Here is a 14390-nt window from a genome sequence, read left to right on the forward strand (position 1 = left end):
TAAGGTGGTTCAGATATCAGCGCTCTGCGCGCAACAGGACGCACAGGATTATTCTGACTGAGAGGGAATATACTACCACACACACTCCTCCGCTGCTGCATCTTAACGGAGAGAAGTCGCTGTTCAAGATACTTTCTCCAACGGGAATAAGCTGTAAGAGAAATGAGAGCGTGGCGGGTTCGGTTTCTGTACTTTCTGGTGTTGAATGCAGCTGTGCAGTATGTGACGTCCCTGGAAGAGGAGCTCGCCGATTCTATTTTTGGTGAGTTGCCAGTTAAACCTCATCCATGCTAACTCTCATCAACAGACTTTGCTACAGCACGAAGACTTTGGGCTTTTATACCGACGCCAATAATCGTGTCGCATGAAGGAAATTAGCGCAGAGAATTTATATGAGCAGGGTGTGTTGTCATAAACGAGATACTATGAATCACGTGTCTATTTACTAAACTTGTCTTTGTGCTTCTTGCCAAATACTCAACTTCCACCGGCTATTGATGTCTATGAAAGATAAGAGTCTGTTTTGCAAAGGGCAGCAGTGGACACGAGAAGAACAATGCACTGAAAACATTTAATGATTTGAGCAGGAACTGCTTTATCCAAGTGCTGTATGATCATTTATGTTTAACAACATGGCCCCTATACTGCCTCAAGCTTAGGCAGTGTAAGTCTTGTAAATGTCGCTGTGGTTCCTGCATCCACCACCCCACCCCCCACTCTGAAATCCAGCACAACCCCCAGTTGAGTTGAGTTGAGTCAGCTGACTGTGTCAGGACCACTGAAACTTGCACACATTATAGTCGGTGAGGTGGCAGGAACAAAGCTGTGGGGGGGAAAAAAACTCTTGGTAGTTTCTATGGAGCTCGGTCTGACCAAGTGAACCCCTGTAACCCCTGAGGACTGAATTTGTCTAAGGTAGAAGCTCATTTACTGAGGGGCCCTGAGGGGCTGGGCTTATTGGAGCCAGTCACTCCGTTAGCTAGTCAGGCGTCTCGGACCTCCCAGCCAGAACATTAGATCAGATTTACACATCTGACAAAAACACAGGGAAGTTTCTTCCTCTCTTGTCTTCTCCTTTGTTCAAGAGAAAAAAACAAAACGTCCTCATGAGTCAAACCTTTCTTCTCTTTCAGGTAACATCCTCGAACCACTGAGTGACCTGTTTGACCACAAAGATGACGGAAATCAAACTGTCGCCAAATTCTCCCTCCGCAAACCATCCGACCCCGATGATGACCTGTGTTACATCATTCCTGGAAAACCGAACTCCCTGACCGCCTGCAACTTCAACAGCACTTCCAAAACCTTCCTTGTGATCCACGGGTGGACGGTGAGTGGAAATGCTTCAACCTGTTGTGACCTGCCCCAGTCTGAAGTCTGCCAGTGGGCTTTGTTCACTTGACTCTGTTTTTGGTTTAGTGATAAAGTGACTGGTTGTGTGTCATTATCTCACTCAATTCTGGTGGCAGGACGTCATGCAACAACATGTTGTAGTTAATACCAAAGAAGGCCTGGAGGTGGCTTAGGTTTGACAATATATGGACATTATACAGGCCGATTCTCCCTGAACGTCCAGGAACTTTAATGTTATCAGCACCAGTGACCTTGTTGTAATGCTGTGTCACATGGTAAGTTTGGTGTTTTATCTGTCCTTTCCACAGTTGAGTGGTATGTTTGAAAGCTGGGTGGCAAAGCTGGTGTCAGCGCTGTATGAGAGAGAGCAGACGGCCAATGTGATCGTGGTGGACTGGCTCACCTCGGCTCAGAACCACTATGTGGTTGCGGCTCAGAACACCAAAGCGGTGGGGTGGGAGATCGCTCGCTTCATCGACTGGATCGAGGTCAGTGGGAGCAAAATGTCACAGGTGTCATTCACGTGTGACGTCTGTCAAAATCCATAACGAGGAGTAGATGATGTGTCAATGTGTGTTAATCAAAAAGAAAACTTCTGCTAAAATCATCTCTTTGTCACGAGATGACATTCAGTAGTAACTTAAAAACGATAACCCTGCACATATTTTCATGAACCTTTTTTTTTCAAAGGAAACCACCAACATGCCTCTTGAGAACCTTCACCTGATTGGTTACAGCCTTGGGGCTCACGTGGCAGGATTTGCTGGCAGCCATGCAACCAATAAAGTCGGCAGAATAACCGGTAGGCCTAAACACAACAGGAACGTATGTTCTGAAACGTAACATTCAAATGCACGTCTTGCGATCTTGCATTTTGATCTGGTCAAAAGATCTATTAGTTGTGAGTGGATTGGTTTATTTCTTTGTCGTCTTTCTGCAGGTCTGGACCCAGCTGGTCCTGACTTTGAGGGGGAGCACGCCCACAGACGCCTCTCTCCAGATGACGCTTACTTCGTGGACGTCTTGCACACCTTCACGCGGGGCTCCCTGGGTCTCAGCATTGGGATCCAGCAGCCTGTCGGCCATGTGGACATTTACCCCAATGGAGGCAGCTTCCAGCCGGGCTGCAACCTCAGAGGGGCCCTGGAGAAGATTGCTAACTTTGGGCTATTCGGTAAGGACACGTTCAAATTCATCTGTAAACTGCACTTCACTGCACACAGAATATGGTTTGTTGACAGAAGTTGGACTTGTTAAGTTCTGGTAATGTTCCTTAGTGTTTTCATTTCACACAGCTATAGCAGTTTCTATGCCCATGTTGCTTTTACATGCATTTTGAACACAGAGTTCTGTTGTGGTTTTACACAATAATGCATTATTCATTATTTCCTCTAAGTAATTAAAACCTTCAGTGGCCACTAAAACAATGATGCATCTGTTATGAACAGCTTACAATTCACATTTTTGTGATCATTAGTCTACACACAGTCCACTGCATCTACTTGCTGCTAGTTATTAATCTGTCTTAGCAGTGAACATTGTTGCTGTCAGTTTGCACAATGCCCCCATTCGCACCACTGAAAAAAACAAAAGACAGATGGCCCTGAACATGGCAGAGGAAAGGTCAGAGACAATATTAGTCATCCTGGCTGAGTAGGTTGATGGGTAAACTTTATTTGGTGCTGTGTGGTCAGTAAAGGAATAGAAATGTAAATACACTCTCCTCTCTTCTCCTCAGCCATCACCGATGCAATCAAGTGTGAACACGAGCGCTCGGTCCACCTCTTCATCGACTCTCTTCTGAACGAGCAGGAGGCAGCCAAGGCCTACAGATGCGGCAGCAACGACATGTTCAACCGCGGCATGTGCCTCAGCTGCCGCAAAGGCCGCTGCAACACGGTGGGCTACAGCATCAGCAAGGTCCGCAAGGCACGCAACATTCAGATGTACACCAATACGCGAGCCTCGATGCCTTTCAGAGGTCAGTGGACTTAAACAACTCATCACTGCTTTCACTTAAAGAGTAAATAAATTTGCAAACTCAAGGTCAGCTGGCTAAATCGTAGAAGTTTTAAGAAGTCTTTAAAAGGGAATCCTGATTGTTATGGCTGTGACGGTCTGCTCTGTGTCTTAGTTTTCCCTAAACCAACGAAAATGGAGCAGCTTAGAGTTACAGTCGTGTACATGCATGTTTTAAGTTTTCCACTTTGTCTCTCACTCTGCAGTTTACCACTACCAGCTGAAGATGCATTTCTCCAGTAAGGTGAACCGCTCAGAGATGGAGCCCTCCATCACTGTGTCGCTGTTCGGAACAAAAGGAGAAGCTGATAACCTGCAGCTTAAACTGTAAGTGGGCCCTTTAAAACCATTATAAAAGAGCATTACAGCACCGTGACTTGCATCTTAAAACTTATATGTAACAGTTGCACAGTAGCCCAAGAAAACAGAATGAGGTTGTAGAAACCATAAACAGTGATATAAAATGGTTATATCACTGGTTTGGAGCAGACCACTAACATTTCTCTCTGCGTCTGGTAGGAAGGAGAAGATAGCCACAAACAGGACACATTCATTCCTGCTGGTGACGGAGGAGGATATCGGTGACCTGTTGATGTTGACCTTTAAATGGGAGGAGACGAACGGGTGGTCGGCCTCTAACATGCTGAAGATGGTTTCCTCGTGGTGGTCGGGCGACTCCGACGGCGCTAACATGGAGGTTCACAAAATCCGCATCCGAGCCGGCGAGACCCAGCAAAAGTAAGTTGTGTTTTCCTGGGACAAATAGCTTTAAAGAGAAACCTCTTTTACTTTAATGCTGATCAACTATGTGTTCATTTTCTTTGCAGGATGGTGTTCTGCGTTAAAGACCCTGAAGTTCAGAACTTAAAACAGGAGGTCACTTTTGTTAAATGTAAGGATTCATGGAGGACAAATGGAAAACAAACTCAAAAAAGGTGAGGAAGACTGTTCACTGTCCGTTAGGGTTATTACTTCTAATATTGCTGCTATAATGCTGATCAATAACAATAAACTTTGCCTATGTTCATAGAGTGACTCTGGAGAATCACTGACTTGGAAGAAAAGACCCAACTGTTGAAAGTCCTCTGGTCCATTTCAGCACTTAGTATATAATTTATACATCTGTAACTTATTTTATTTTTCAAATTATACAAAACTGTCACTGCTTTGTACATATCCACAAATGTTTGTTTCTTATTTAAAACAATATGTATGTAAATTACTGTGTAATATTTTGTAAAAAAAAAAAAAAAAAAAAAAGTTTTTATGACACATAACTGTAACGTCATTTTGTACAAAAGGTAAATGCCATTGTCTTTGGTAGAGATGGACGCTATTCAGTCACATGCACATTATATATTTATAGCACTGTGAAGAATAATGTCTGATGACTTCTCAAGGTGTTTTACGCAATATGGCACAGTTGTATTACCTCTATATATTACCCAACTAATGCATAACCTGACAGCATTCACCACTGTGGCTCTCAGCACTGTATGTGACTGTGGGACCTGTATCAGTGTGCCTTACTTTAAACGGTCGCTAGAAGTAAGCTGTTGCAAAATGAAATTGTTGTAACTTAGCGCTTTGTTGCTGTTTTTTTTGTTCTGTTTTTTCCACCGGAGTATTTACTGTCATGATTGTCATTACTTTGAACTTTTGTTTTTGTGTTTACCTTTTCTGAACCTAAACATTCAGAACATTTTTTTAATGGTGCTCATGTTACTCTGAAGCTGTTACCTCAAAGAAATGCCTGACATCTTGTCTACCATTTTTGTAAATGTCTAACCTTTATTATGAGGTATGTGGTGATCAGTGTGAGGTAGAAGGCACAGGCAATCTTAGTGATTCCACTTTGTTGTCTCTCTGTTTCCTCTCTGCTTGAGACTTTTTTAAAAAGTTCATAAAAACATTTCCAGTCGTATGAACACTATCTTAGCCTGGGCTCTTTAGAGATCGGTACTGTAATCATTGTGACTTCATTTCTACCTATGTTTCACCTTTGCACTGAAAACAGGGGATGACATTGCTAAACAAAGGTTCTTGTACAGTAGATTTAATGTAAATACCATAAAACTGATGATAGGTTTTGTTGCAAGAAACACTGTTAGTTATATACTTTTACCTCTGGATGAACTTAATCTGTAAAATATGGATTTCTATAATCTTTTGTACATATTTGTAAATATTCACTGTGCTGTATAAATTCCTTAATAAACCAAAAGTGCCATCCGTAATGTCATTCAATTTGTATCTGTGATAGTGAAATGATAAGATTTGTTTTATCCTGACCTTAATCGTTCAACAGACAGAGTTTGTTATTAGTTTTGAATGTATTATCAAAGAAAAAATATGTGTTTGATGCAAACATTTTGACAAAAGAAACTCTCTCTAGTCTATTGATATAAAAAGTAAAGGAATTGTTAAACTCTGCGGTTGCCTCATGTCCTTGTAGTTGTGAAGCCATTGTGTTTGTATGACTGTGTCAAGGTGACCCAGATGACTGTGTAAAATGCCTGCTTCCTTAACCAGTAAGTGCAACAACCACTAAAAGCACAGCAGTACAGTTCGTAAAATGTATTTGTATCAAATGTAGATCTAATCCCTATAACCTCATTTAGATCAGTCCAGTTTTTTGGGACTTTTATTAAATAATCATTGTTTTGGGGAGTATTGGACAACTTCGCTGCTTTTGATATGAAAAATACAACAAAAGAAACTACACAGCTATAATGCAAATTACTTCATGTAATCTCTGAATATTAACCCAAAGAGCTGTCAAATAAAGGGTTAGGGTTATGGGTCATGGGTGTATTTGTTAATTGTACAGAAGATTAAATGACTACTCAGAGAGATTATACGTGTATTTACTGTCACTTTATTATTAAATTAAACATCAGCATCTTTGTCAGACATGCAAAACAAGTGGCAAAGGTTCTGTCCCACCAGTTTACAATTGGTACCTCACCCTCCAGTGACAGTGTAACAGTTACAATGCAATGGACATGATGTTTTTAGGCTGAAATTAGAACTGAGGATCAAACACAATAGCAAGGACACTGCAGGGTCAAAACCCCACTGGTCTTTGCAGAGGACAGATGGTTTTAAATCACTGTAGATGCACTGCTACAGTATGTGGCCTCTGTCTGACTGACCCACAGCACCAACAATGTTTTCCACAACACATACATCATGTTGCAGGACACTCTCTCCACTTGCTGAAATGTAAACAGACAAGTCACACAAGGAAAATAAATGACAGATGTATAATGACGTAGAAAAATATCAGTCTACAAAAAGGCACAAGAGGCTTTGAGCAGGTGTGTCCTCACAAATCAAGGTTCACGGTTGGAGATGTGGGACAAAGTTTAAAAAAAGGAATCTCCTCAGTCTCCTCGACATTTAAAAAGCCCTGATAAATAAATCCAAATCAATTTGTGCGTCATTGTGAGGATAGTTCCCAGAAGGTGACAGAGTTCAAAAGTTGAGAGGTTAGTTCAAAACAGAGGTGTCGAGGCTGCGGCCACAGAGGCAGATGGTGCAGCCCATCACTCCAGACACGGTGAGGATAGCCAGCAGGATCGCCCACCAGTGAGCCTGCAGGGATAGACAAATGAAACAACTGTTGAACAACTGTTGCACAAACCAGTCTCCAGTCTTAGGTTTCTTACATTACTTCAGTCTGGATTACTGTTGACTGTATTTCTTAGCCAGATTTTTGGCAAAAGTTATTTGGAGAAGTTTCCATCAACGAATCTTCCATTGACTGGAGCTGCATCTGGAACTGATAACAAATGCAACCAATGACCTTTAGCTCATCACTTCAGCTCTAAACATCTGTTTTCGTGCAGTAAAGTTATACTACCATTAACCTGCACAATGTTAATTAAATATATTATATTTGGGGTTGTTTAGCTCACTGGGTAGAGCCTCATATGCAGAGGCTATTGTCCTTGCCATAGCGACCCTGGTTTGACTCCACTGGTGGCCCCTTGCTGAATTTCATGCACTCTCTGTTTCCCCATTTCCTGTCTCTCTAACGTCTCTAACATTCCTATCAATTAAAGGCCTAAAAGCCGCAAATGTTCATATACAGTATAAATATACTGTATATCAAGGCTTAAACGTGATATACTGCGTTAGGCGGCAGATTTGATAAAATATTTATATAGAAATTGATAAGATGATTTTGAAATGTATACTGGAAACACACTAACTAAAGGGCATGTCCATTACTTGCATCTTTATAAAAGATTGCTTGATTATCAGGATCACTAGTCAGTTGTTTCATGCACTGAGCAACACAGGTATGGAGAAAAAACACAATGGTTCCTCCGGCGAGGGGTAATTTTCCTGCCTCCATTGAAATGGATGGCTGATTCTTGTGGTGCTCTTAAACCCAAATGGGCATTCCTGATTCTCCATGCTGTCATGAGAAGCTGAACCTCAAAGGCAGCTACAACTTTAACACAGTTGCGCACCCTGACATGAAGTTTAACAAACATACAGAGCTGAGCTGAAGATGCAAACATCTGCTGCTTCCTCACAAACACTATTCTTTCAGTTATAGCATAAGTTAAGGGTTCAACACAATAAACAACTTCAGTCAGAGCTGATGGCTAATAACCATTTTTTCAGGTCATTTGTGTCAGTGTGAATGAAAACATTAAACATTTTACGTCATCAAATTATCACTCTAAAGAACTACACAACTACAGAAGAACCACAAATTACTCAGTGACTCTTATTTTGAAAAGGCCAATTAAAAAGAAAGTGAAATAAACCTTAAGATTTAGGGTGGGATTTTTTAAAAACTGTTTGGCAACTCAAACACTGATTCATACAGTATGTGTAGCTTCTTTTGGTCAAAAACAGATTTATTTACATTCACAATATATGTCTTTTGTGGCTCGTAAACATGTTTAGAGTTTTTATAGGCACATTTTTCTCTTGTGAATGCATTATCACCAGCAGATGTTGTCGCCCTTTGCACCCAGCACAATACATAAACCCACTCAACGTTGCTCTACAGAGCCACTAAAACTCTGCACAATGCCTATAACTTGAAATTATGTAACCTTTGCTTAACAACAGACAATGTGGCCACATGTTGCAATGACTACATTATTTCAAATGCTTTATTATTTCATAGGCAAGGCGACATTTTAAAGACTGATTGTAACACAATGGTGCAACATGGCTGTACCATTTTTAAGGTTTTTTTTCAAATGCAGCTCTTTTCCTCAGCTTCATGAGATCCAACTGGAGGATCCTGCATGGTCAACATCTCAACAGTGAATGTGGCTGTGGCTGAGACTGTCGTCATGTAACGTAAATAACAGAGATGAATATTCCTGCAAATCTGCATCTTGGCTTTGTGTGGCGTCAAGTGATACATGTAATATCAGATAATTGTCAGGTGGAGATTGACCTAATCCATGTGGTTGGATAGGTCAGTGGGTAAAGCTGTTGACTTAGAAAAAGAGGCTGTGGGTTCAAATCCCACACATGGCTGAGGTGACCAGCTCTTTTGCTTTATGTCGGACTGCACAGCATTTTCATCTCTTGTCCCATGTCATGCATGTTGAGACGATGTCCCCGCATTTTAGCTCTATGTTCGTTAGATAGATAGATAGATAGATAGATAGATAGATAGATAGATAGATAGATAGATAGATAGATAGATAGATAGATAGATAGATAGATAGATAGATAGATAGATGAAATCTGAACATGTTACCAGACTAATCACTGAAAAGCTTCACCTTCATCCACTCTGCTACATCATTGAAGTCATCAAAATGGAGAATAGAGTTCTTCAGTCGTGCGATGGGACCGTCAGCGTCCAGCAGGCGACACACATGGAATTTATCACAGTAACCTCTGTTTCCAGAGCATGGGGCGCCGCCGACCAGCGGCATCGCTTTTCTCTGAAAGTGTCGAGACAGCACTGAGGAGGCGGTGCTGGCACATGTCTCGGGCTTATCTAAGAAAAAATTGTGAAAACACAAAAGAAAATATATTTGTGTTGAACTGGAAAATGTCTGTCAATGATACCCCCTGGTGGTTTTATCATTTCTTAAAATAATGCAATTTTTCCCCTCAAAATTTAAGTACTGTATCCCATACTACATGTCATGTTATTTCACATACATAACCATCACATCAGATGGCTTCCTCTGTGGTGCTTATGACGCTGTGTAATGGAAAACAGTAATGTAACCTCCATATAAATTGACACAGGCTGTTTTTTTTGGGCCACAAAGTGTAAACACATTCCTCAGTATTAGAGCAAACATGGGGCCATGGTTACCGGGCTGCTGGCAGCACATGTGGCATTTCTCCTTCATGGAGTCTCCTGGACAGTCACACTGCTGCAGGCCATGCTTCACACACAGGGACTCAGCACAGACCTGCAGAGAGAGACAGACACACAGATGAACTGTTAAAATATATTAAGTGTGAGCTGCATTTAGAATATAGTACCATATGATAATTAAAAAATGATTTGTAGATAAATCTTGTGCTGCTGCTCTGATGTGGCGGTTTGCCTCAGGGTGTTTCTGTACGCTGTGACATCACCGGTGGGTGTGGTTACAGGTGAAATAAAATCACACCCAGGTGAAACAGACTTAAAACTCTGGACCAGAGTGTTTAAGTTACTCTTCAACACAGTGACGAGACAAAAATGCCTCACAAAAATGTAACAAAAAAATATGTTTATGTTTATTTCACAACATATTTGGGATTGATAAATGAGATCTCGGTTTTTCTGAGTTAACTTTGTTCACATTTGTTTACCCAGACTTTTGGGAAATTAGGGCAGTTTAATCTCGGGCAAACACATGGAAATCTGCATCACATATGTGGTTTCAGAAGTCGTTTGTCAAGTCTGTTTTCCTGTTTTCGATTCACTCATTTGATTCCCGCGGCTTTAACATTCAGTAAACTATGTCATTTGAAATAATTTAACATCAATTCGGATGTTAAACACAAAACACCACTTCCACTTGTAGATCTGTTTCCTTGGATTAGTCCACTACATTCACACATCCCCACATCCCCACAGAAGCTTTTTTTTTCCAGTTATGTTCCCTGTTCATGCATCAGGTCATGAGAGGCTAGCACACATTGCTCCTTCTTCCACAGAATAACATTATGTGATGAAGAAACATTCACAGCTGGAGTGAATTTCTCCTCAGAGGACAGTTTATCATCTGTAACTAACAAGGGTGTCACACACTGTTGTCTTATATCAGATATTTTCTCAGTAAGGCTGTGTTGTAATGGTTCAGTGGTGATCGAGAACACGCACACTGGATGGTGAGACTGCCTGTTTAAACCAGATTTTCAGCTTCAGAATTCATGATGACTCTGAATTAGTTTTGCAAAGTAATGATGATAAGAAAACAGTCCGGAAAAAATACTGTGAAATGTCCAACTCTTGGTGGCATGACTTTCAAAATGGGCGAGTACATGTAAATCCACTGGTATGCTCCTTTACATAAAGCTTTAAATTCCCTTTAGAAGACTTTACATGTGATAGAACTAAAAGCTCTAGTACAGAAACTAAATTGCCCTTACTGTGCTACTCTTTCGCTGCCTGTTGTTTCCAAGTAAAAGAATGATCTGACGCACACCATAAAACATCTTTTTTTTTTTCAGGACAAGCTTTGCAACATTGCTGGATACTTTTCCTTGTTGTTGGGCAACGGCATTGACCAATATTGTCACACTGTGGTGCAGCAGATGTGGTTGCCTCACCCCGTTGAAGCAGACGCGTGTGCCCTGACTGCAGACAGTGAAGTTTTCCTTGGCGCCCGGTTCGGGACAGAGCGGGGAGAGGCCTGAACACACGCTCTCTCTCAGACAGTCGGTCTCCTCATCACAGGTCTGACCGAGTGGCTTAAACGCACAGTCCTGACTGCAGCACAGGCCCTGACTGGGACTGACGGATGGACATTGTATACACACAGTGAGGGTGTCAAATACATATGAAAGCCACATACAGACAAAGTAGAAAAACATGATCAATATTAGAAGAGATCTGGATGCAGATGTAGCATCTAATTTCATTTTGAAAGGTGTGCATAATGTGTATGTGTCCAGTAGCCTACCTGCAGGCTTTACCAGACTTGAGGCGACACTGGACTCCTACAGTCTCTTTAGCGCTGAAGCAGCAGGGGTCTGTGTCGTTGTGACCGACATCACACTCCTCATCTTTCTCTACAATCTGGTTTCCACAGATGGGCAGATTGCTGACTGGCCAGAAAAACAAACCCAGACAAGCAGATAAACACACACGAGTAAAGATACACACACATACCCTGAAAGTCAAGACAAATTATAATTATTTACAGTGACTCATGTAAACACTGGGCCCGTATCTGCAAAGGAGCTCAGCAGACAACATGCAGGTGCACAAGGTCGTGTGTTCTTCTCCCCACCTACAAAGCAGTCATCCTTCTTCAACTTGAGGATCTTGCTGATGTGCTCGATGCTGCAGTGGGAGAATTTTTCATTGTTTTCACGCACTTCATCTGTGGCATGAGGGAACATCAGGTACCTGCCTTTACCACCGGTGGAACCGAGATTGCCACAGTTAGAGCCCTCGTCATGCTGAAATACAAACAAAATATTGGAAATTAAAAGTCAAACTTGATGTGTTTCTCAAAATATTATGTATCTTGACACAGAATAGAAATGGAAATAGAGTAAACAGTAGTCTGTACAGTCATAGTCAACCATATTCATACAGCACTTCTGTACCATATATTATAGCACAGTTCTAACCAACCACTTGCACATACACAGATGATACATTGGCAGCAATTGTGGGTTTAGTGTCTTCCCAAGCAAAGACTGGAGGAACCAGGGATCAAACCACCAACCCTCTGATTAGCTGATGACCTGCTCTACCTCCTGAACCACAGCTGCCCACACTGATGATCTAACTCCTAGCCTAATCACAGATGGTGTAATTCACTCCATTGACTCCAGGCAGTCAAAATGGTTTTAGTTATGTCCCTGACTCCCTGTGCAGTGGAAGACGGTGCCTGTAACAGCAGTTACACTACAGACCCTTGCTGACTTTTAAAGTTATCTTTGTTATAGTTTCCAACCCAAAACGCATTTAGACAGTCAAAAGATTTCCCAGGAATCTGATGGCCCTGACAGAGCCGAGGAATGTCGTGTTCCACACATGTGGAACATCAGGGACAGAACAAAGCTCCTCCTCTCTTAACTCAGATGTACATTGGTGAAACATTTCCTTGAATGCCTCCTCTCTGCGTGTCAGCACACATGATGGCACGATGGTTTTATCAGTGGAACTTGTGAATGTCACACTCGCTGGTGAGTTGAGACGCTGAAGTGTAGACACGAAGTTGACATGAACATGTGCTGAGGGAACATGTTTGGATGTGGCTGTCTCTGCATCTGTCCTCAGTCCTTAGTCTGATGGATGAAATGGGTGCTACTTTTACAGCGCTCACTATGTTCGTCAATATCTGCGGTTCTGGGTTTGTCAGAGCACTTTACCACGGCTGTGCAGATGTTGGTGCAGTGAGCATAGTGAACCTATTTTTATATATTGATGTCATTTGTTAACTTGTGACATTTTTAGCTACATATTATTAAGTCTTGAATTACTGGAGGTTTCCACTGTAATGTCCTGCTCAGCCATGCTGTGGTAATGCAGCAAAAAACTCGGCAGACTTTAAACTAGAATTGATGAACTGCACCGTTCACCACTAGTGTACCCTGCACTGCTACGGTTAGTGAGAAGCACTGGGAAAAGGAAGAACAGCAAAGTATGGGTATTAGCATTTTACTTTACAGTTTACAGATCCCCTACTCTTCCTGTTTACCTCTTGAACACTTGTAGCAATTTCATTTAATTTTATTTATGTTTGTTTCAAAAGTCAAAGATGCACTGACAACCTGGAAACTATTATGATTATCAATGTTAGAGTAACAGACTTTACCCAATTAACTTTTTTTCAAAATTCAGTGAATTTCACCTCTGGGTCTACTTGGCCTATTCTCTGTGCGTGCGCTGCTTTGCAACACAGTCAAAAGGGAAACAAGTCACCCAACATATCCCAGCAACAGACAATCGTGCTTGAGCACAGGACAAGGGAAAAAAGAAGAGAAGAGTGGAGATGGGGGCATACAGTAGATCTGGCATATGCCAACAGATATCAGTCTACCTGAAAGCCCAGTGCTAACAAAATAGCAACGTGACAGCTGTGTGATTATGGAGTTAACTCCACAACGTAATCACATTCTCACAAAGGAGAAACGGCTGAGTAACAGCCAAGGATGAGACAGTCAAAGGCACATGAACATTAGTGAGGACTGCTCAAGATGCTTTATGGATGTTTTGACGGTCACAAACGATCAAACCAACTAATCTTTGTCTAGTTTTCACTCCATTATTGATGTACATGCCTTTGTTTAATCACATATTATATTATTAAGTCTGTTATGGTTCAGGTATGAGATGTGTCAATTTCAACACAAAGGAAGACCCTCTGTGTTGTTGCTGTTGTTTTGAAGGAGCCCTGAAGGGAGAGGTGTATATGTTTACCTGTGTTTTTACTCCATCTTTAATTTACAGTTTTATCATTCAACTGTTTATTTATCAATTAACTGTTGGTGTAGTTTTGAAACTAAATACCTTATCTCATTCCAGCCACTCCTACATGAAAATCAGATGCTTTTATTGCCATATATGATCCTAAACAGAGCATGAATATAGATTTTTGACTGCTGGTCACCATACCTTCTATGAATCCCAGGTGAAGCCCAGTCTAAGATCTATTCATGTGCTTCTTCCATCCTGCCTGAAAACAATATGACATGCCTTTCACAGGCGCCTGGACACCAGGCCAGAGCAGATCTCATGGTTGTTATAAAAAGCCTGCGGGGTCTGACATAGCAGAACTAATCTGCTCAGGAACGCCTCAGAGGACTCTTTGGTCTGTGCAAGTGTGAATAACAGAAGCCAGGGTGAA

The 14390-nt window shown here is 41.6% G+C and overlaps 2 protein-coding genes across 2 annotated transcripts in view; one reads left to right on the plus strand and one right to left on the minus strand.

The window, feature by feature from the left end:
• Positions 1-5603, plus strand: lpl2a (lipoprotein lipase 2 a). Its single transcript, XM_083969983.1, has 10 exons — positions 1-262; positions 1134-1330; positions 1662-1841; positions 2044-2155; positions 2294-2527; positions 3092-3334; positions 3579-3699; positions 3892-4110; positions 4200-4307; positions 4403-5603. Exons 1-10 carry the CDS (start codon positions 163-165, stop codon positions 4422-4424), a joined length of 1536 nt encoding a protein of 511 aa, XP_083826109.1. The 5' UTR covers positions 1-162; the 3' UTR covers positions 4425-5603.
• Positions 5604-6689: 1086 nt separating this feature from the next.
• Positions 6690-14390, minus strand: part of LOC310984493 (disintegrin and metalloproteinase domain-containing protein 10) — a 31501-nt gene continuing 23800 nt past the window's right edge. The window contains exons 10-15 of the mRNA XM_083969712.1: positions 11820-11991; positions 11490-11634; positions 11137-11320; positions 9686-9785; positions 9138-9358; positions 6690-6969 (exon numbers count right to left, since the gene is read on the minus strand). Of these exons, the coding sequence (XP_083825838.1) occupies positions 6865-6969; positions 9138-9358; positions 9686-9785; positions 11137-11320; positions 11490-11634; positions 11820-11991 (927 nt within the window). The 3' untranslated portion in view covers positions 6690-6864. The remainder of the gene's footprint in view (positions 6970-9137; positions 9359-9685; positions 9786-11136; positions 11321-11489; positions 11635-11819; positions 11992-14390) is intronic.

Source organism: Trachurus trachurus (genome assembly GCF_905171665.1).
Source record: "Trachurus trachurus genome assembly, chromosome: 4".
Classification (NCBI taxonomy): domain Eukaryota; kingdom Metazoa; phylum Chordata; class Actinopteri; order Carangiformes; family Carangidae; genus Trachurus; species Trachurus trachurus.